The sequence below is a fragment of the Coregonus clupeaformis genome, chromosome 12 (genome assembly GCF_020615455.1).
Source record: "Coregonus clupeaformis isolate EN_2021a chromosome 12, ASM2061545v1, whole genome shotgun sequence".
Lineage (NCBI taxonomy): Eukaryota > Metazoa > Chordata > Actinopteri > Salmoniformes > Salmonidae > Coregonus > Coregonus clupeaformis.
The window spans coordinates 35,393,766-35,416,909 of NC_059203.1; the positions used below are offsets into that span (position 1 = coordinate 35,393,766).

A 23,144-nucleotide genomic window follows, 5' to 3' on the forward strand; every position below is an offset into this window, starting at 1 on the left:
CTTACCGGTTGCATCACCGCCTGGTATGGCAACTGCTCGGCATCCGACCGTAAGGCGCTACAGAGGGCAGTGCATAGGGCCCAGTACATCACTGGGGCTAAGCTTCCTGCCATCCAGGACCTATATACTAGGCGGTGTCAAAGGAAGGCACAAGAAATGGTCAAAGACTCCAGTCACCCAAGTCATAGACTGTTCTCTCTGCTACCGCACGGCAAGCGGTACCGGAGCGCCAAGTCTAGGTCCAAAAGGCTCCTTAACAGCTTTTACCCCCAAGCTATAATGGCCACCCAGACTATTTACATTGACCCCTTCCTCTTAGTTTTTACAATACTGCTACTCGCTGTTTATTACCGGTACCCCCTGTATATAGCCTCGTTATTGTTATGTCATTTTATTGTGTTACTTTTTATTTTTTACTTTAGTCTATTTAGTAAATATTTTCTTAACTTTATTTCTTGAACTGCATTGTTGGTTAACGGCTTGTAAGTAAGCATTTCACGGTAAGGTCTACACCTGTTGTATTCGGCGCATGTGACAAATAAAATGTGATTTGATTTGAAGATACATCAAATGGCTGTGTCTCTTCACAGTCCCTGTCATGCTTTAAGGTGTTCTTTAATCTGTTTTTTTAACTGGTTTTATTGGAAGCTTGAGTTACCTGGGGTGGCATATAGTTCCATGTAGTCATGGCTCTATTTAATACTGTGCTTTCCCAGCCTCTGTTCTGGAACTGGGGACTGTGAAGAGACCTCTGGTTGCATGTCTTGTGTTGTAAGAAGTGCTCATTATTTCAAATAGGCTACATGTGATATTAAACAGCATATAAACACTCTAAATAGGTCAGGAGCCAGACAGGAAGCTTAAGAAGGAACAAAAATTAATTATTTAGGGTATATTATTTCAATTATTTTAAGGCTATAGCCTACAAAGAAATACACTGTGAAGCATTTGAGAGTGTGACACACTAGGCTGGTAGGGACATTAAGCGCTCAGCATTTAAACAACATTTTGTTGTATTAAATCATTATAGTCTATAATTTGCTTATATAGGCTGTGACTTACTTAGAATTAAATACAAATTAAACGAAAAAAGACTTATTATGCTCAGTCTACACAGACCCGTCGCCAGACCTCAGTCTTAAGGTAGTGAGTTCGATCCCCGGGACCACCCATACGTAAAAATGTATGCACGCATGACTGTAAGTCGCTTTGGATAAAAGCGTCTGCTAAATGGCATATTATATTATTATATTATTAAGGGGGGCATATGAAATGCATGGGAGGGCAGGGCACAATTGTTATTAGCCTACAGTACATATATTTAATAATACATTCCCTCAAGTGGGGGGGCACAAGCATTTTTGGGGGCGGGCCAGGCCCCCTATGGCCCGCCCTTAGCGACGGGTGTGAGTCTACAGTGCCTTTGAATTCATTTTTAGAAACACCAGTTTGGCCAAAGTCTGTGGCTTCAGACTTATGTGATGGTGCCTGGAGAGCAGACCAGCAGCGGAGAATATCCTCTCCGTGCTTGCAGATCCACTGGGGATGCTAAACACCCTTTTGGCCACTCTTGGGCAGGGAGGCAGTTTTTTTTTCTATAGGTAGGCCTAAAGGTTTTTAGGCAAAATAACCCAATCAAAATGGAAAGCTCCTTGAAAGTTGGAATATGCCAAAATCAATTATGGCCTATTGTATAGATAATAGAACACAAATTAAGGACACTTTTAAGAAATCTGTTTTTTAGTTTATAAATACTTTGCTACAATGACACACTTATTTAGCTACCCACCTCATTCCATTCTTTTAGCATGTGCACATAGTAAGTAAGCCATCATGCTTTTGGGATGTGTCTTTTTAGATTCCACAATGATTATTTAGTTGTTAACATCACATCACCGCACTCCCTCTCTTGCTCTTGGTCCTCATCTTTGTAAATCACCTTGATTTTGCACCTGTGTGTTTTATCATTTTCTTTATTAAAATATTTAGCGAACTCCATGACAGTAGCTAAAGCAAGGGGCTATAGCAGAACACAAGTAGACTACAAATGCATGCTGGGCCCGGTATGCCCTGAGCTCTTGAAGTGAGTGCTACTTGGAGCGGGCGAGAAGGCCGAGAAGCCAGCCTTTGGGAATCTCGCTCCAGTCAAATTGGCCACGCTCTGCTCTAGCTCCGCTCCGCTCACATACTCTGGTAGAGATGGTTCATTTACTGGCAGTGATAGACTCGTCAGGGAGCCCGCTCGTTTGCCTCTCTTGCGCAGTCTCTTCCTCTGTCGAGTCCTGGGGATTTGGGCCTGGTCCGGAATGAGCAGTACATCCACAGCTGCCAATTTGTTGAAGTAGAAATCTTCATCCAAATCGAGATTAGTGATCGCCGTTCTGATGTCCAGAAGCTGGAAATGACGGCGGAAATATTATATACATAAAAGTTAAGATCTGCGTAAAAACCCCACACAAAATAGCAAAATTAGTCAGGAGGCCGTAAAATGGAAGCTATCCACTGCAGCGCCATCTTCATATCGACAATGAATATAGTCTATTTGTCAAGGATAGCACAAGGTTAAGACATCCACCAGGTTAGCCGACTAAACTCAATTCCAGTTTTTGATAAAAAACTTCATTTTATGTGAAGTTGGAGTTCCAGTCCGCCCACACTAGTCGCTGCTCAACTCCATCTTAAATCGTGTTGAGTTTAGTTGAGTTAGCATCCGCCAGGAAGGCACCCATGTCAAGACCCTTATTATTAAACCCTACAACATAGGGCTATTAACTTATCACAGTTGTTAAAGTTAGATAACGATAATATAATAATGTATTGTATTTATAAATGACAAGATTATGCTTATTGGCATAGGTCTACACTTATGGTTAAATTATGTTGTGTATGACGCAAAAGGTGAATGAGTCACATGAACAATATATACACGGATTGGGATAAAATAATATCATATTTAACTCCCAATTCTATCAATTCATAAATATTATAGAAGTTGTCCAATATTTGCAAAATCATCCCCATATCAATATAATTGATGTCTTGTTGTCGGTAGTGGAGCCTGCTGAGCAGTTTTGGAGAGAAGCGTAGCTCTGTGTTGTGTACTGTAGCCTGTATATGCTCCTTAGCCGTGGCGCAGATAGTGCTTACCAAACAATACAGTTGAGCATGGTGGTACACGAGACCCGGGACTCAGTCCTCCGGTGTGACGTGACACCGACGTCCGCCCCCCAGATCCTCCTTATCCGTAGAAAATGGGCAGTCCCTCCACCGAGGAGACAGCGGCGTCCAAAACGTGAGACTCATGTGACAGAGGTAGGTCACTCTGTGAACGAGAGTCAGTGTGGTTTATTTAACACGTAGCTCTAGTGTCCTGCCCCACTTTCCCAACGCGCAACCAAGATTAGTGCATCTTCGGGGCTACCTCTTGACTGACTTCGTGGAGATCTCCGGGCCAATTTACTTCCATTCCGCGACAAATTATAATTATAACAACAATGCAAATATAAAGGAAAAACATTTTATCTACATATTGTTAATCTCGAGTTGGTAGGAATACTGAACGATTTTTGTGAAAGAATTTAAGGACGATTTACTTTTATTCAATTTCATATGCATTCTTGAGTGAATACATTGGGAAAACAAGCTTGCCCTTTCGTGATTAATTTGGAATAGGCCTAAAGAGAATGGAAATGGAAAGGATTCCAAGTGCGCAACCCCCTCCCAAGTACCAGCAGGCTGAGCTGTCCGACATGCAAGGGTAAGTTGCTGAGAAATCTCCTTGTGCCATATGCCATGCTTGTCCTGTGCCTCTTCATAGTGGCATACATTTGTGTCTCTTGACATTGAGTGCGCGACTTCACCAAACCCACATCTCATTGACTGTCTTCTGCCTTTCTTTAGGATGGATTTCCCTATATATGTATACAAATCCCGTCGGGGAATGAAACGAGCAGAGGAGTGCAAGGTTGGTTGATATATTGTTTTTATAGAAATACTTGTCTTAATTCACTTAATTCACTGTATTTTCATGCGAAATAATACTTTTGAATTTAACATTATTACAATAAGAATATAATGATTATACAATATTATTTAAACTAAACATTGTTTTAGATCATTCAGATCATGCGGTGACCCGTTTTCTCATATGATGTAATGCTTGAAGTCCATGTTAGTGTTGACAGTGCCGCTTGTCAAGTTGCTGTAGGTTTTCAGTAACCACAATATGACTCCACCTAACCTACGTTCTGACTCCTGGCTTTAGGAAACCTACAAACTACCTCATCGACTTATTGAGAAGAAAAGGCGAGACAGGATAAACGAGTGCATCGCACAGTTGAAAGATTTATTGCCTGAGCACCTGAAACTTACAGTAAGTTCCTATTTATCTGGAAGTAGCACAGTAGTAACTAGTTCACTGCTTGTAGATGTTAGCTAAGGCGCCGTTAAGTGGTTGCTTTGTGGTACTTCAGGTTTTGGTATCGGCGTGCCTAACAGGTGAATTTTGTAAAATAATTTTAAGTCAATGAAAGTAAATACTTACACAAATTTCATTTTTGATGTGTTAACTAAAATGTTGGAAATTTCCTTAGATCAGTATTTTTATGATTCAGGATGTGATATTCCACAAAAGTTATAGATATGTTGTCTGATATATTATCAAATGTTTAAGATTGACTTTTAATTTGAGTATATCTAGTCATTGTTTGTTGTTTGTTGTTGTTTTGTCTCCAAGTTTGTGTGTGTGTTACATAAGAGGTGAGCCCGTGCTGACAGTAGTGTGTGTTATTCCCGTAGACTCTTGGCCATCTGGAGAAGGCTGTGGTTTTGGAGCTCACGCTCAAGCATGTGAAAGCCCTCACCACCCTACTGGAAAACCAGCAGCAGAAAATCCTCACTCTGCAGAATGGCATGCAAATCGGTGAGCAGAAACACACATACACACCCACAATAAGATGATTCTGCAGAAGGGCATGCAAATCAGTGAATTTAAATATAGCTTGTCGTCTCTTGCCTTGACTAGTTTCCATTTGGATGCAGACCACATGCTCACTAATTCTCAAATGCAGCACAGTACATTTCTCATGTACTGCATTATAATAACATGTTAACAGAATAAGGAACTGAGACAGAAGAACTCCTAAGTTTAGAATGGATGTGGTTGAATATAAGGGGAAATTATACCCATAATAACATTGATTAATTATGAGAATTTCCCCAAATGTGATGAGAGTAGTTTGGTAGTTTCCATAATAATGCATTGTGGTAGTTCTGTATTTGACGTTGTTGTTCCATGTATACAGAGCAATCCTCTCCCAGCCAGGAGAACAGTGAGGAGACGTTCCGCTCAGGCTTCCACGTTTGTGCCCAGGAGGTTTTGCAGTACCTAGCCAACCAGGAGGGTGACGGAGACCTCACACCCTCCCACATGATCAACCACCTGCAGAAGGTGGCCACTGAGGTCCTCCAGGGCCCTTCCTACAGCCCCCGGCCCGAAGAGACCCCCAGCCACCACCACCACCAGGCCCAGAAGGAGAAGCCTGTAGGCCAGCCCCCCAAGCCCAGTGAGGGCCACGGGAAGAACTGCGTGCCCGTCATCCAGCGAGTGTATGCCCAGGCGGGAAGCGAGCAGAGCGGCAGTGATACAGACACAGACAGCGGCTACGGTGGCGAGCAGGGTGAGCATCTGGCGTCGCGTGCGGGGTACTACGGCCAGGATAGCCAGCTGAAGAGAGCGCTGGGCGAAAAGAGGGCGTCATTGGGCGTCAAGCAGGAAGATGAGCCTCGCCACAAACATGCCCGAGTGGAGTCGTCCGAGGACGAGTCTCTCTCAGGTGGAGAGTCATCCTCATCCTCTTCATCCTCCTCCAGCGGTCACGGCAGCTACATGAGCGCCTACTCCCCCCACCAGGCCCAACCTCATCCTCTCTGCATGCCCTTCTACCTCATCCCCCCTTCTGCCGCCACTTATCTGCCCATGCTGGAGAAGTGCTGGTACTCTGGGGCCATGCCCATGATCTACCCTGGCCTGGGGGGCTCCGCACAGGGCATGCCTAGCAACACGCCTGCCCAACCTTCCCTGATCATGATGTCCCCAAGGGGGCGCTCTCCCTCTCCCCCCAGCATGGCCCAAAGCCCCATGGACTCCCCAGCCCTCCTCCAAGCGTTAAAGCCCATGAACCTGGAAACCAAAGACTGAGAGTCCACTGAACACTTCCACTGAACAGTGTTATTGAACATAGAGACTGCTCTGCCGAGAGGGAACATGGGGGAGAACATGACTGACAGTCAGATCACCCACTATCACCCCTCTCCCCTGGTCCCTCACCCCAGAGGGAGACAGACAGAGAGCATGCAGCTGATCTGGTCCCGGACCGGTGATGCATCATCCACAGCCACACTGCTGCGAAGAGAAGAGAAGAAAGAGGGAAGGTGTAGAATGAAGACAGCTCAACCTGTTACCTGACCCTCAACCCTGACCCTCATACCCCCACCAGAGCGCTGAGTGCACCATTGACCCCACTGATCTGGACCTGCCCTTAACACACACACACACACACACACACACACACTCTTGGTTGAATGTAAAAGAGAGGCAATCCTATAGATGCTGCTGTTTGAGGTTTCTACATGCTGTGGAAACTGACAGGTCTCAGCTGTAGCTGCTGCCATAGAGACACATACCGTCCTTCTAAACCATGTTACACCAAATGTCAACAGTCACCTTTCACCCAAAGGTCGCTGTCTATCTACCTTAGGTAACCATTGCCATCACTGACAATGCCCTTTGCCTCATTCCCTATGACAACAACAAGCACTCTGACTGAAATAATTTCCCACACAACTGTACAGCCAGGAGCAAAGGGTATGCCAATTCACACTATGGAGTTAGTGATGTCATCACGTGACCATGTCAAGTTGGCAATTCACTGACTGTTGAGATGGATTATCTGTCATTATTGTGTATACTTCTTGTACATCTCTATTTTTGATATGTGTCCTAATTTTGGACTAGAGAGAGGGGTAGTAGAGTGTGGACAGTCACTTTAGTGTAAAATAACTATGTACATACTGTAGCCCTGTGCTGGCCCTGGTCTGCGTTTTTCAGCAATCTGCTTCTCCTCAAGTCAAACCTGGTGTTTGTTCATGCTGTTGCCTTTTACTTGTGAAAAGTTGATAAATACATTATCAGATGTTTATTAAATGTATTTGTATGAATACTGCAGTCTAAGGAGTTGGCGAGAAGTGAATGTATATGTTTTAACAGAATATTCGTTTTCTATAGAAAGAGGTACTTGGGACCTACCAGAAAGTTGTTGATGTACATATTTTGTCTATAAATGTTGATATACATTATATAAGCGTATTAATAAAGTATTTTTTCCTGTGGAAAGCCTGTCTGCTTTGTTCCTCATGAGTGAGTAGAGTGCATGTTGAGGTGGAATGTAATCTCCTGGGATACATTTCTGCCACAACCACAACTCTGTAGGAGGGACATCTAATAGAATGGGGAGAGCTGCTGCAGCCTGCCTGCTGGATGGGCACTGCTGGTCACAAGGAGAGAAACACTGCTATGGATGTTCTCTCTGCTTCTCACACACACAGACACACAGATACTGTGGTGGTCCCTCAACAATCAGTGCGCTCTAAAGGCCATGTTGTTTTATCTTTCTTATATTTATATTCAGGAGGTTGTTTAAAGTAGAGGTCTTCACAGTTCCAAAAAGTTGGACCCAGACACTAACGGACCCGAGAACAATCAGACCCGAACCCGAATGGACCCGACAACAACCAGACCTAGACCCGACCCATACAATAATAATAATATGCCATTTAGCAGACGCTTTTATCCAAAGCGACTTACAGTCATGCGTGCATACATTTTTGTGTATGGGTGGTCCCGGGGATCGAACCCACTACCTTGGCGTTACAAGCGCCGTGCTCTACCAGCTGAGCTACAGAGGACCACACATACCCCAACGGGTCCGGGTCTAAACCAGACCCGATTGGACCCGAGTGACAAAAAATAATGTTTATCAGCCAAGTTGCTCTTCTGGTTAACAAATAGATCTTTATATGTTGGTTAGGTCTTCTATAAGTCAATAAATGCACCTTATTAGCGTAAAATAAATATGCTATAGGCTATGCAGAGCCCTGGTTGGGTCCATTTGTGTCCAGTCGGGTCTATCAGCTGTGGTTACGTAGAACCGAGACACCAATGACAATCAAACAAGACCCGACCCGGACCCGATGGAAAAGTTAGAATTTTGGTCGGGTCTTTGGTATTTCGGGTTCAGTCGGACCTGTGAAGACCTCTAGTTTAAAGTGGACGCACAAGTAGAAGCACAAGAAAGAGACCTCATAATTCATCATACATTTTTTGTCACCGGGCGGCAGGTAGCTTAGTGGTTAAGAGCGTAGTGCCAGTAACCGAAAGGTCGCTGGTTCTAATCCCTGAGCCGACTAGGTGAAAAATCTGTCGATGTGTCCTTGAGCAAGGCACTTAACCCACCACATCTTTTTACGCTGCTGCTACTCTGTTAATTATTTATGCATAGTCACTTTAACTCTACCCACATGTACATATTACTTCAACAACCTCAACTAGCCGGTGCCCCCGCACATTGACTCTGCACCGGTACCCCCCTGTATATATAGCCTCCCTACTGTTATTTTATTTTACTTCTGCTCTTTTTTTCTCAACACTTTGTTGTTTTATTTTACTTTTTGCAATGATAATTCATAAACTGGGATCAAGGTTTAAAGACAGGTGTAAGTTTAAGTCATAAATGTTGAGTTTAACAAACCTCAGGCTGATCAAAAGAGACCAAATGGAGAAGAGGTCAAGACTGCGAGAAGATAAAAGGGAAAGAACATTAATAGACCGACACAAATGAAAAGCCAGCAGGCATGTCTTATTCACAGCTTACGATTACCTTGCTCACACACACACAACACATATACACACACACACAGAGAATGCTGTCACATGAACGGCCACATTGCTATTCCTGGGTAGCGATGAGCTGTGATTGGTGAGTTAATGGGAAAGGGAAGGGAGGGCTACTCGGCAGCCAGGTGTACATGAGCATGGACACACCAACCTGCTCTTCCATTTCCCTCACCATCTCTTTCCTCATCCTGCTCTAGTATGCTGACAAAGTCCTATGTTCACAAATACAGCTCATTTAAATGACAAAAAAAGCCTCTGACACACTATTAAATGGCACATATCCTACTCTTCTTTGGTGTCTTCTCCCCCTAGTGTGTAGATATGATAATATATATGTCATTTATCATCCTGTTTTACTGTGCCGTTATCCAGAAGAGATTGTCAGCCATGTGGGGCCCCCTGCTGGGAGAATAGAGAACCCGCACCTCACTGATATGATAGAATGACTTCAGCAAAACATTTAAATGGTTGAGGCAATAGTTAAGGCTAATATTTATTTCAACAAAGAAATCATTTCATACTTCCTTTAAAGTTTTTGGCTTATGAGTCAATACACATACTTAGATCTGCCCTCACTGTCCTGCTAGTGGGGGTTTGGTGGAAGGTTCTGGGCCTTATCTTTGACTCCAACCCCTGGTCGATGTTCCCGCATGGGGTTGAGCTCCGGGACCGTCATCACAGTGACTCTGCCGTTGGCCACGTTCTGCCCCACGTAGCCCAGAGAAAATTATTTATTTTATCTTTCGTTATGGTGTAGGAAACAGACAGCCGTCCAAAGTAGGTTTGAATATTTTCCCTGTTATTTTACAAATGTTCCATCCCAAGAATATATCACTTTTCTACGGGGTAGCCCGGTATTTCCCGCCAAAACAGGAAGTGTCATTCAAAAGCATTACAAAGCATATAAATAGGCCTGTCTGGATTTGATTAGAGCTTTGATCGAAAATTGAAACCTGATGCTACCTGAGCCTGATGAGACATAAATTCAATACATTTTATGAGCCCTAAATTAAAGACATTTAATGAGCCCAAGCCCAAAAAAGCACAAATGATTGTGCTGTTATCCAATTCATAGCCTATATCATGGATCATCAACTAGATTCAGCCGCGGGCCGATTTTTTCCTTGAGCGGATGGTCGGGGGCCAGAAAGATTTTAGAGCACTCTCTTCTGAGTGTGCCAGAGTGCAGAATAACTGATGAATTTATGAATGTGCAACACGGGTTGAATATGACCGGTGTCAGTAAACGTCACCAGGCAAGTGGTGTGCGTCGCCAGTCTGGTACGGCCTGTTCCTGCCCCTCGCACCAAGCCAGTGGTGCGCGTCGCCAGCCCGGCCCGGCCCGGCCTGTTCCTGCCCCTCGCACCAAGCCAGTGGTGCGGGTCGCCAGCCCGGCCCGGCCTGTTCCTGCCCCTCGCACCAAGGAAGTGGTGCGCGTCGCCAGCCCGGCCTGTTCCTTCCCCTCGCACCAAGCCAGTGGTGCGCGTCGCCAGCCCGGTCCGGCCTGTTCCTGTCCCTCGCACCAAGCCAGTGGTGCGCGTCGCCAGCCCGGCCCGGCCTGTTCCTGCTCCTCGCACCAAGGTAGTGGTGCGCGTCGCCAGCTGGTCCGGCCAGTTCCTGTCCCTCGCACCAAGCCAGTGGTGCGTGTGTCCAGTCCGGCACGGCCTGTGCCTGTTCCACCGGTGCCTGGTCCGGCACCGGTCAGCTGCTCCACTCCGGAGCCAAAGCAGTCCGCTCCACCGGTGCCTGATCCAGCTCCGGTCAGCGGCTCCACTCCGGAGCCAGAGCAATCCGCTCCACCGGAGTCCAGTCCAGCTCCGGTCAGCGGCTCCACTCCGGAGCCAGAGCAGTCCGCTCCACCGGTGCCTGATCCAGCTCCGGTCAGCGGCTCCACTCCGGAGCCAGAGCAATCCGCTCCACCGGGGTCCAGTCCAGCTCCAGTCAGCGGTTCCAGTCCAGACTCAGACGTCAGCCCCTCTCCAGGTTCGGGGTCTCCCACACCAGGGTCCAGACAGGGCTTGGTACTTTGTGGGAGGAAGGAGAGGGGAAGCAACGTGCAGAGGTCCAGACCAGCCCAGTGGCGCAACAGGGAGGCGGAGAGTAAGAGGTCGTCACGCCCGGAGCCGGATCCGCCTCCGAAGCGGAATGCCCACCCGGCCCCTACCCTGTTATGTTTATGTTGCGCGGTCGGAGTCCGCACCTTTGGGGGGTACTGTCACGCCCTGACTCAGGGGACTCGTATATGTTGAGTCAGGGTGTGTATGTTCTATGTTGTGTATTTCTATGTTGGTTTTCTAGTATGTCTAGATCTATGTTGGCCGGTGTGGTTCCCAATCAGAGGCAGCTGTGGCTCGTTGTCTCTGATTGGGGACCATACTTAGGCAGCCTATTGGCACTAGTGGGTTGTGGGATCTTGTTCCGTGTTAAGGTATGTTGTGTTGTGCTGCCTTGGACTTCACGTTTTCGTTTCATTTGTTGTTTTGTCGCTTGTTTATTCAGTATAAATAAACATGTACGCATATCACGCTGCACCTTGGTCCGTCCCGTTCATGAAAAAACGTGACAGCGGAGCACAGGTGCGTGCATATTGCGCAAGAGACAGAGGCTATACATTAGTAGCTTATTATGCATAACCCATCATTAATTTGCTAAATATAAGGCTAATACTGCATTGAATGTATTACCTGAAAAAGGTAGGCTAGGACATCTATATATCAATCTAGAACAGGATGATCTATTTTGGATGCAATTTGAATGGAGTTGATGGAGAGAGTGAGACTGCGAGAGAGCTAGTACGTGCACTGATTTAAATCAATGATATTCGAGTGATAGGCTGTTTTAAAACTCTGCAGCTGCAATATTTACTTATTTATTTACAATTAAAACTAAGGTGACCCCAGAAAGACAGATGGAGATGGGTAAATTAGACACCCATTCGGTCTTTACTGTATTACTGTAGCATAGATTATGCTGCAGCAAATGTAGGCCTACCTGTCACAAGAAAAAAAGTTACCATGATGAGATGATAGGTCTACATGCATTGTGAACTGTGCTCAATACTGAGATGGGCTGTCTGTCCCCACCCTGAGAAGCCAGCTTTAGACATCGCATATCATTTATCAGTTCCATTTCACGCCATGCTGTTCGTATAAATTATTTATTATAATTTACCAGTTTCTTGCAGTTATTTATCCTGGGAAAGGGAGTGGTTTTGGGCGGTAAATCATATATGCAAGAATTGAATGTGAGATTGTGTTGAGAGATGAGAGGGGACAGAGACTCCTCTCCTAGCTGTAATCACATAGCCTGGATGATCCTCACGTTGTCTGGAACTTGGTCCCTCTCCTCCGCCATGTCGCCTGACTGATCAATGAGCTAAGACATAGTGAGGTCAGTAAATTTAAACAGCATTTTGTTAGTCAACCAGTAAAGCCAAGAGGTCTCATTTATTTCCTGTGGCTCGATAAACCAGGTCTGTTTTACCCCAGTGTTCATGCTTGCAGTCAGGGTCATAGGCAGTGTTGTAGTACTCGAGACCGGTCTTGAGTCCGGTCTCGAGTTCACATATTGAGTATCTCGGTCTTGTCTCGGTGTTGCATACATTTTTTACTCGGTCTAGGACAGTGAGGACTAGTAATTTCTTTCCGAGACCAGCCAGTGAGGACTCGTAATTTCCTTCCGAGACCAGCCGAGACCTGCAGAGTAAAAAACTAATAATAATCAGCTTCCATTCAGTCAGTGCATAAAAGCGCTTTTCCAGGCCAAATATATTCACTTCTTTCTTGAAACATTAATATCTTATCGCCTATTGAAACCCGGGATTCTACTTGACTCGTAAAATTACTGTCCTTTACTTTCATCGAAAAATATCCTCAAACTTTGTCCGAATTTCCTTGACTTGCTGCTAGGGAAGAGTGGGGGAAATTGTTTGAAAGTTGCAGTGCGTGGTAGCGTTGTAGCTGTGCATGGGTAAAATCACCGAGGAAGCCAGAAAAAAAAGCCATATTACAACCTATGTGTTGTGATAATTGCGTTGTTTGCTTTATAACCTGTTAGTTCATGTACCTTGCGACAGTTATATATATATAACCTGTTAGTTCATGTACCTTGCGACAGTGATATATAGACCTAAAGCCCGAGACAAGAAGAAGACACAGTGGCAGAATGAAATTCACTACGCCGTTGTTTCATCACAACCTGAGAGCAACCTCTATCTGGTGAAGTCCACAAATCATATTGCATGTAACAAACAGTTACATGACCTACAGCATGGTCAAGTAAGTTAATGTTGCTGACATTTTCGGACCACTAAACAACTATTGATTTACAACCACAGCGAGTTACCGCGAGTCGCAAAGAAAACAGGAGATGCCTCCACTATTAAAGCACCATTTCAACTTCAACATTTCAACATCATCAACTCACCTATGCATAGTCTAATACAGTGACAACTAAAAGATACCAAAAACAATTTTGTCCAATCAATCAATGTAAGCTAAATATTATGTGGTTGTCCATGGTTCTGATTTCTGTGTGCGCACGTGTTTGTGCAAGTAGAAAAAACATGTTGACTCACCCTACTTGTAGAGAAACATCAAAGCAATCCTCCTCTCTTTCATGATGACTAAACGGTCTATCACTCTGTCATACAATACATACTTTTATTTTCTGTTGTCCTAGGCAATGTTCCCTCTCATTTATTTGAGCAAATTTCAGGTCTGCTGAGCGCTAACTTGAACCTTGTGAAATTCTGTGCAACTTCCAGCGCGGGTTTACTGTAAACACTGAGGCTGTACCCATTTTAAGTTACAGTTTTAACAGTGGCCAAGTAGGCTACGGTGGCATTTGATCATAATGTAGGATTACCAGAGTGGCCTACCATCAACACAGGAGAAAATGCATCCCATAAACATTTAAACATGTGAATAGCTGTTCTATCATTCAGCCTACAGTAGCAGCCAATGTGTGGTGTTCAATGTAGGCCTACATTCCATGAGACTTTTGAGAAGAAAAAAAACATGCAGGGCTTGACATTAACCTGTTTATCCACCTGTCCTTCAGACAAGGAGGCAACTGAAAATGTTGTTGTTTGATGCAAGAAACCACTTTACAAAATAAAATGCATTATTATTCCCATACCATTATTACAATCAGACCAATAATGCTACCCTCTGCCTATTGGCTACTTAGCTTATTTTATCCTGTCTCAAAATACAACACTGCCCCTTTAAGACAAAAAAAAAGCTCTTTACCTGACTTGCTTTTCAAAGATGTCTAGAAATTTACACGTTTTGTGCTCTTGTAGAAAGCAATCACTCACCCATTTCTGACTACAAATTATCTACATTCAGCTCTAGCTTTGATCTCAAAACAAGCACATCTACTCACAACCGCTCATGCTGTAAACACAGTCTAATTCAAAGTAAATGGCACAGATCCATACGGCAATGGTCTATTTGCATATAGGGCTACAGCAGCTCTGATTGTTTATGCCGCGCCGTTCTGTGTAGAGTATGGGCTGAGTCCTGCGTGTCAATGCAACAGAATCCTACTCTGATGCGGTCTGCCTACAACAAAATCTCTTGCATAGTTCGTTTTGTTTCGGTATGTTGCATTGAAAGTTTCTAATATTGTGTTGAATAGATCACAATTGCCACAGTAAAGGGAAATGTTGATAGTGTTAACAGGGAACACTCTAGAACAGTGGTCACCAACCTTTTCTGAGTCAAGATCACTTTCTGAGTCAAAATGCAACCGAGATCTACCGCTCATGACTTAAAAATCGTAAGCCTATGCAACGTTAACCAATTAAAAACAGTACTGTAGCAATGAGGTTTGTGCAGTGAGCTATAGGACCAATACATTATCACCGCATATTGGCTTTGCTTGAATTGCCCTGCCAATGCATTGTTGTTCGGGCCATTTTTGAAAATTCTATTTCAAAATTTGAGGTAGGCTATATGATCACACGGGTAATAGATCCGTTGTTGTATTACTTGTGAGGCACAGCTGAGTGAGCATACATTTAAATAATTGTATTTTTCTTTGACTGGGCTGATGGTACCTGCATCTGGTCAGTCTCAGCAGAGGGAGAGAGCAGCAGACTGATGGTTCGCCTCTCAACATCCCTCTGCTCTCCCTTTCCTCTACTGACACTGACCAAAAACGGACACCATCTTCCAGCTGATGGTGAAACTCGAGTCGCACCGCATTATTTTTTGCCTCATGGACAAATTCAGGTTGTTACTCCTATGAACAGAGAAAGTGAAATATTCCTCAATATTAAAAAAGACCCAAGCTGCTAATAATAACAACAGCTCTTTGCTGTATTCGTTGACAGTCTCTTTCTAGTCATGGTTTTAAACTTTTTGAAATCTCCCAGTATCAACTTTGCTGTAGCTTTTTTTATGCCTGCTACATTACTGCAGACACGGTAATCTGAGCCATCCGATTGGCCAGCAGTAGGCTTATAGTGCACTTGATTTGCTCTCCGGGTCTGCTGGGAAGGCAGAGTCTGTACAGTGCCTTGCAAAAGTATTCATCCCCCTTGGCGTTTTTCCTATTTTGTTGCATTACAACCTGTCATTTAAATTGATTTTTATTTGGATTTCATGTAATGGAAATACACAAAATAGTCCAAATTGGTGAAGTGAAATGAAACAAATTAATTTTTTCAGAAAATTCTAAAAAATAAATGACAGAAAAGTGGTGTGTGCATATGTATTCACCCCCTTTGCTATGAAGCCCCTAAATAAGATCTGGTGCAACCAATTACCTTCAGAAGTCACATAATTAGTTAAATAAAGTCCACCTGTGTGCAATCTAAGTGTCACATGATCTCAGTATATATACACCTGTTCTGAAAGGCCCCAGAGTCTGCAACACCACTAAGCAAGGGGCACCACCAAGCAAGCGGCACCATGACGACCAAGGGGCTCTCCAAACAGGTCAGGGACAAAGTTGTGGAGAAGTACAGATCAGGGTTGGGTTATGAAAAAATATCAGAAACTTTGAACATCCCAATGAGCACCATTAAATCCATTATTCAAAAATGGAAAGAATATGGCACCACAACAAACCTGCCAAGAGAGGGCCGCCCACCAAAACTCACGGACCAGGCAAGGAGGGCATTAATCAGAGAGGCAACAAAGAGACCAAAGATAACCCTGAAGGAGCTGCAAAGCTCCACAGCAGAGATTGGAGTATCTGTCCATAGGACCACTTTAAGCCGTACACTCCACAGAGCTGGGCTTTACAGAAGAGTGGCCAGAAAAAATTGCCATTGCTTAAAGAAAAAAATAAGCAAACACGTTTGGTGTTCGCCAAAAGCCATGTGGGAGACTACCCAAACATATGGAAGAAGGTACTCTGGTCAGATGAGACTAAAATTGAGCTTTTTGGCCATCAAGGAAAACGCTATGTCTGGCGCAAACCCAACACCTCTCATCACCCCGAGAACACCATCCCCACAGTGAAGCATGGTGGTGGCAGCATCATGCTGTGGGGATGTTTTTCATCGGCAGGGACTGGGAAACTGGTCAGAATTGAAGGAATGATGGATGGCGCTAAATACAGGGAAATTCTTGAGGGAAACCTGTTTCAGTCTTCTAGAGATTTGAGACTGGGACAGAAGTTCACCTTCCAGCAGGACAATGACCCTAAGCATACTGCTAAAGCAACACTCGAGTGGTTTAAGGGGAAACATTTAAATGTCTTGGAATGGCCTAGTCAAAGCCCAGACCTCAATCCAATTGAGAATCTGTGGTATGACTTAAAGATCGCTGTACACCAGCAGAACCCATCCAACTTGAAGGAGCTTGAGCAGTTTTGCCTTGAAGAATGGGTAGTAGTGATTTTGAGAGTGAACATTTGAAAAATCTGTAGGAAAACATAGGACTTTTCACACAAGGCGCCTTTCCTTCACACAGGATCCACTTCTCCAGGTACCTCTACACCACTGCATAGGGCCGATGGAAAGAAAGCAGTCCATTCACTCTGACATAATAAGCCAGTAGGTCCCAATCATAAGAATACAAAAACACAACCATTAGGCTAAGCATTTCCCAATCGAAATTTACAACTATTACTTCCCATTGTGTCCCGAGTGGCGCAGTGGTCTAAGGCACTGCATTGCAGTGCTAGCTGTGCCACTAGAGATCCTGATTCAAATCCAGGCTCTGTCGTAGCCGGCCGCGACCGGGAGACCCATGGGGCGGCGCACAATTGGCCCAGCGTTGTCCAGGGTAGGGGAGGGAATGGCCGGAAGGGATGTAGCTCAGTTGGTAGAGCATGGAGTTTGCAACGCCAGGGTTGTGGGTTCGATTCCCACAGGGGGCCAGTATGAAAAAAATAAAAATAATGTATGCACTCACTAACTGTAAGTCGCTCTGGATAAGAGTGTCTGCTAAATGACTAAAATGTAAATTGCAAAAAACATTTCACATTTAGCACACAAAGTAATGGGTTATCTAAAGTTTGAATGCAACAATGTTTCACACACATAATTTATTTTGAAAGAGATGGCTAACAACAGCATGCGAGCTGCAATAAAAAACACAGTTCCACTCACAAGATGATGATCATTTGAAACATAGCTTCTTGTTGAAAGTTACTCTTGAAAAGGGAGAAGCAAACAAATTAGCAACAACATCCTTTTCGATAACACCTGCTGCAGCCGCTGTAAACTAGCCTACAACAAAAGCTAGCTAGTCGTGGGAAAACTACTGCTCACTATTGCACAGTGACCTGTTGGCCATTACAAGTCAATGTGATTGGTTGATTCCACTGTCACTCCAACATTTTGCCCTAATACAGTTGAATGGCAGATGCCTTCAATCAAGCTTCTGATGGCCTAGCCAATGGCTGACTTAGCTAGTTAGATTTATGCCCCCAGAGACCAGCAAATAAAAATCCTGATTGGATCTTTGTTTCTCTTCAGTGTTAACCTTTTACTTTCTAAAAAAAAGCTGAAGAGATTAAATAAGAACATAATTGAAAAAATATATATAATAATAATAATGTATATTATTTTATAAATCCTTAGCCTTTCTCTGAAAGTGTAGAAGCACCTCATTGTTCCACACTGTGTTTAGGTTTGTAAACATTTGTAGAGTGGCTCTATTTAACCTCGGCATGCATTTCTTCACCATTCTGATTGTCTAAAGAATCCAAATGTTCTTCTGAAATATGAACACAGAAATACTGGACATTTTGAACTCTTATTATGGTGACGATTTGACAAAATTACAGTCATGGTCTTGAATTGGACTCACATTTTTCTGGTCTCGGTCTTGACTCGGTGTCGGACCTCTTGTCCCCCTCCGGTCTTTTTATTTTTTATTTTTTAGGGGGTAGATCAGCTTTAATATTGCAGATAGATTGTAACTTCCATCAATGTAATTGTCTTTCTCTCTCGCATATATATATATATATATATATATATATATATATATATATATATACACAGTGGGGAGAACAAGTATTTGATACACTGCCGATTTTGCAGGTTTTCCTACTTACAAAGCATGTAGAGGTCTGTCATTTTTATCATAGGTACACTTCAACTGTGAGAGACGCAATCTAAAACAAAAATCCAGAAAATCACATTGTATGATTTTTAAGTAATTAATTTGCATTTTATTGCATGACATAAGTATTTGATCACCTACCAACCAGTACGATTTCCGGCTCTCACAGACCTGTTAGTTTTTCTTTAAGAAGCCCTCCCGTTCTCCACTCATTACCTGTATTAACTGCACCTGTTTGAACTCGTTACCTGTATAAAAGACACCTGTCCACACACTCAATCAAACAGACTCCAACCTCTCCACAATGGCCAAGACCAGAGAGCTGTGTAAGGACATCAGGGATAAAATTGTAGACCTGCACAAGGCTGGGATGGGCTACAGGACAATAGGCAAGCAGCTTGGTGAGAAGGCAACAACTGTTGGCGCAATTATTAGAAAATGGAAGACGTTCAAGATGACGGTCAATCACCCTCGGTCTGGGGCTCCATGCAAGATCTCACCTCGTGGGGCATCAATGATCATGAGGAAGGTGAGGGATCAGCCCAGAACTACACGGCAGGTCCTGGTCAATGACCTGAAGAGAGCTGGGACCACAGTCTCAAAGAAAACCATTAGTAACACACTACGCCGTCATGGATTAAAATCCTGCAGTGCACGCAAGGTCCCCCTGCTCAAGCCAGCGCATGTCCAGGCCCGTCTGAAGTTTGCCAATGACCATCTGGATGATCCAGAGGAGGAATGGGAGAAGGTCATGTGGTCTGATGAGACAAAAATATAGCTTTTTGGTCTAAACTCCACTCGCCGTGTTTGGAGGAAGAAGAAGGATGAGTACAACCCCAAGAACACCATCCCAACCATGAAGCATGTAGGTGGAAACATCATTCTTTGGGGATGCTTTTCTGCAAAAGGGACAGGACGACTGCACCGTATTGAGGGGAGGATGGATGGGGCCATGTATCGCGAGATCTTGGCCAACAACCTCCTTCCCTCAGTAAGAGCATTGAAGATGGGTCGTGGCTGGGTCTTCCAGCATGACAACGACCCAAAACACACAGCCAGGGCAACTATGGAGTGGCTCCGTAAGAAGCATCTCAAGGTCCTGGAGTGGCCTAGCCAGTCTCCAGACCTGAACCCAATAGAACATCTTTGGAGAGTGCTGAAAGTCCCTATTGCCCAGCGACAGCCCCGAAACCTGAAGGATCTGGAGAAGGTCTGTATGGAGGAGTGGTCCAAAATCCCTGCTGTAGTGTGTGCAAACCTGGTCAAGACCTACAGGAAACGTATGATCTCTGTAATTGCAAACAAAGGTTTCTGTACTTTTTTGCTTTTCTGATGTATCAAATACTTATGTCATGCAATAAAATGCAAATTAATTACTTAAAAATCATACAATGTGATTTTCTGGATTTTTGTTTTAGATTCCGTCTCTCACAGTTGAAGTGTACCTATAATAAAAATTACAGACCTCTACATGCTTTGTAAGTAGGAAAACCTGCAAAATCGGCAGTGTATCAAATACTTGTTCTCCCGACTGTATATATATACAGTGAGGGAAAAAAGTATTTGATCCCCTGCTTATTTTGTACGTTTGCCCACTGACAAAGACATGATAAGTCTATAATTTTAATGGTAGGTTTATTTGAACAGTGAGAGACAGAATAACAACAAAAAAATCCAGAAAAACGCATGTCAAAAATGTTATAAATTGATTTGCATTTTAATGAGGGAAATAAGTATTTGACCCCTCTGCAAAACATGATTTAGTACTTGATGGCAAAACCCTTGTTGGCAATCACAGAGGTCAGACGTTTCTTGTAGTTGGCCACCAGGTTTGCACACATCTCAGGAGGGATTTTGTTCCACTCCTCTTTGCAGATCTTCTCCAAGTCATTAAGGTTTCGAGGCTGACGTTTGGCAACTCAAACCTTCGGCTCCCTCCACAGATTTTCTATGGGATTAAGGTCTGGAGACTGGCTAGGCCACTCCAGGACCTTAATGTGCTTCTTCTTGAGCCACTCCTTTGTTGCCATGGCCGTGTGTTTTGGGTCATTGTCATGCTGGAATTACTTCCACGACCCAATTTCAATGCCCTGGCTGAGGGAAGGAGGTTCTCACCCAAGATTTGACGGTACATGGCCCCGTCCATCGTCCCTTTGATGCGGTGAAGTTGTCTTGCCCCCTTAGCAGAAAAACACCCCCAAAGCATAATGTTTCCACCTCCATGTTTGACAGTGGGGATGGTGTTCTTGGGGTCATAGGCAGCATTCCTCCTCCTCCAAACACGGCGAGTTGAGTTGATGCCAAAGAGCTCGATTTTGGTCTCATCTGACCACAACACTTTCACCCAGTTCTCCTCTGAATCATTCAGATGTTCATTGGTAAACTTCAGACGGCCCTGTATATGTGCTTTCTTGAGCAGGGGGACCTTGCGGGCGCTGCAGGATTTCAGTCCTTCACGGCATAGTGTGTTACCAATTGTTTTCTTGGTGACTATGGTCCCAGCTGCCTTGAGATCATTGACAAGATCCTCCTGTGTAGTTCTGGGCTGATTCCTCACCATTCTCATGATCATTGCAACTCCACGAGGTGAGATCTTGCATGGAGCCCCAGGCCGAGGGAGATTGACAGTTCTTTTGGGTTTCTTCCATTTGCGAATAATCGCACCAACTGTTGTCACCTTCTCACCAAGCTGCTTGGCGATGGTCTTGTAGCCCATTCCAGCCTTGTGTAGGTCTACAATCTTGTCCCTGACATCCTTGGAGAGCTCTTTGGTCTTGGCCATGGTGGAGAGTTTGGAATCTGATTGATTGCTTCTGTGGACAGGTGTCTTTTATACAGGTAACAAACTGAGATTAGGAGCACTCCCTTTAAGAGTGTGCTCTTAATCTCAGCTCGTTGCCTGTATAAAAGACACCTGGGAGCCAGAAATCTTTCTGATTGAGAGGGGGTCAAATACTTATTTCCCTCATTAAAATGCAAATCAATTTATAACATTTTTGACATGCGTTTTTCTGGATTTTTTTGTTGTTATTCTGTCTCTCACTGTTCAAATAAACCTACCATTAAAATTATAGACTGATCATTTCTTTGTCAGTGGGCAAACGTACAAAATCAGCAGGGGATCAAATACTTTTTTCCCTCACTGTACATACATATACGCATATACATACATATCCTTTACAAATATATATATTTCCCTTTATTACATTCCAACCCCACCATCCCTTCCCTAATTGGAGTAAACTAGTGAACAACAATGCTTAGGCCTCTACTTCATGCTTATACATTTTATGGACACAGTTAATAATTATATTTTGTTTGTTTTTACTCCTGAACTTCCTCCAATCATTTTCATGATGTCCATCTGGTGTGATTCTATATGCCATATCTTTCTAACTGTGCTCTTTCACAAAAGCTCACAATATATAACCTATATACTTATTATGGACACAGCATGTCTTACACTAGTTATCTTGTTGTTATTAGTTGTTGTTATTAGTCCCATCCTTCAGCTCCATTCAACACCTCCGATCTATCTCTTAACACCATCCATATTGGATTTCTATTTGCCATATATTTTTCAACTGTACTGTGATGTTTTACAAAAGTTCTGAACCTTTCTATTCTCATTGTTTCTACAGTTTGTGAATTGAAAATATTTTTTTTTGCTAAAAGTATTATTATATTATTGATCGATTGACTATGACTTTTCAGATCACCCAGTAGTGCTATCTGCAGGGTCAGCTCCATGCAAATATTGCAATCCTTCAGCCATTCCTGGACCTGTGTCCAGAAACAAGCTACAAATGGACAGTACCAAAACAAATGATCTAATGATTATGTCTCTTCACAGCCAAATCTGCAGAGCTGGGAAGATTGTATCCCCCATACAAAGAACATTCTATTGGTAGCAAGAATTGTATATAATAATTTAAATTGAAAAATTCTAAGTTTTGAATCCGGTGTCGTTTTGCGTATCAGTTCATAAACACTATGCCATGGAATCGGTACGTCAAAAATCTCTTCCCAACTATTTTGCAATCTATATGGGACGGCTGTCAATCTTTTGGTCCTTAAATGAAACTGGTAAACTTTTTTATTTATCACAATTTTCTTTAACCAATTATGTTCTTTAATGCAAGGCCAACAGACAACTTCCTTACTTTATCCTCCTTCCACTTTCCTCTTCCATTTTTTGCGGTAATGCTGCAATTATTTGGTTGTAATTTTGGGTAGAGCAGACATTTCCATATGTTTTTGTTAGCTGCATGTGCAACATAACTCCACCATTCCTGCCGATAATATAATTTATGAAGATTATACCTTTTTATTTATTTTTTCTCAAAAAATAACGGTTTTTTATCAATTAGTATATTTGAGTTTAACCACAATATTTGTTGCAATATTTGTTCTGTCATTTCTGGAGGATTACATTGAAATTGCAACCAACTTTCTATGGCTTGTTTTAGAAATAGTGATATTTGGGAGATGATTTCCTTTTCAAATATCTGAAAGTGAGGGGTTGTAATCTGAATAAAGGGAAAAAGTCCCTTCTTGAACATTGGGTGAGACAATCTTACTAGTTTGCTAGAGAACCAGTTCGGATTTAAGTATAATCTTTGTATGACTGAAGCTTTTAGTGATAGGTCTAATGCTTTAATATT

General features: G+C 43.4%; 1 protein-coding gene across 1 annotated transcript; it reads left to right on the forward strand.

Moving 5' to 3' along the window:
• Window positions 1-3,376: 3,376 nt before the first annotated feature.
• Window positions 3,377-7,393, forward strand: LOC121577564 (class E basic helix-loop-helix protein 40). The gene is made up of 5 exons (XM_041891272.2): window positions 3,377-3,757; window positions 3,901-3,964; window positions 4,265-4,372; window positions 4,798-4,921; window positions 5,304-7,393. Exons 1-5 carry the CDS (start codon window positions 3,684-3,686, stop codon window positions 6,197-6,199), a joined length of 1,266 nt encoding a protein of 421 aa, XP_041747206.1. The 5' UTR covers window positions 3,377-3,683; the 3' UTR covers window positions 6,200-7,393.
• The last annotated feature ends 15,751 nt before the right edge of the window (window positions 7,394-23,144 follow it).

Excerpts from the sequence above, each read along its gene's own strand:
- LOC121577564 (XM_041891272.2), top strand. The coding sequence starts at position 3,684 with ATGGAAATGGAAAGGATTCCAAGTGCGCAACCCCCTCCCAAGTACCAG. Across the intron at positions 3,758-3,900 it reads GAGCTGTCCGACATGCAAGG|GATGGATTTCCCTATATATG; the intron begins GTAAGTTGCTGA and ends GCCTTTCTTTAG. Across the intron at positions 3,965-4,264 it reads AACGAGCAGAGGAGTGCAAG|GAAACCTACAAACTACCTCA; the intron begins GTTGGTTGATAT and ends TCCTGGCTTTAG.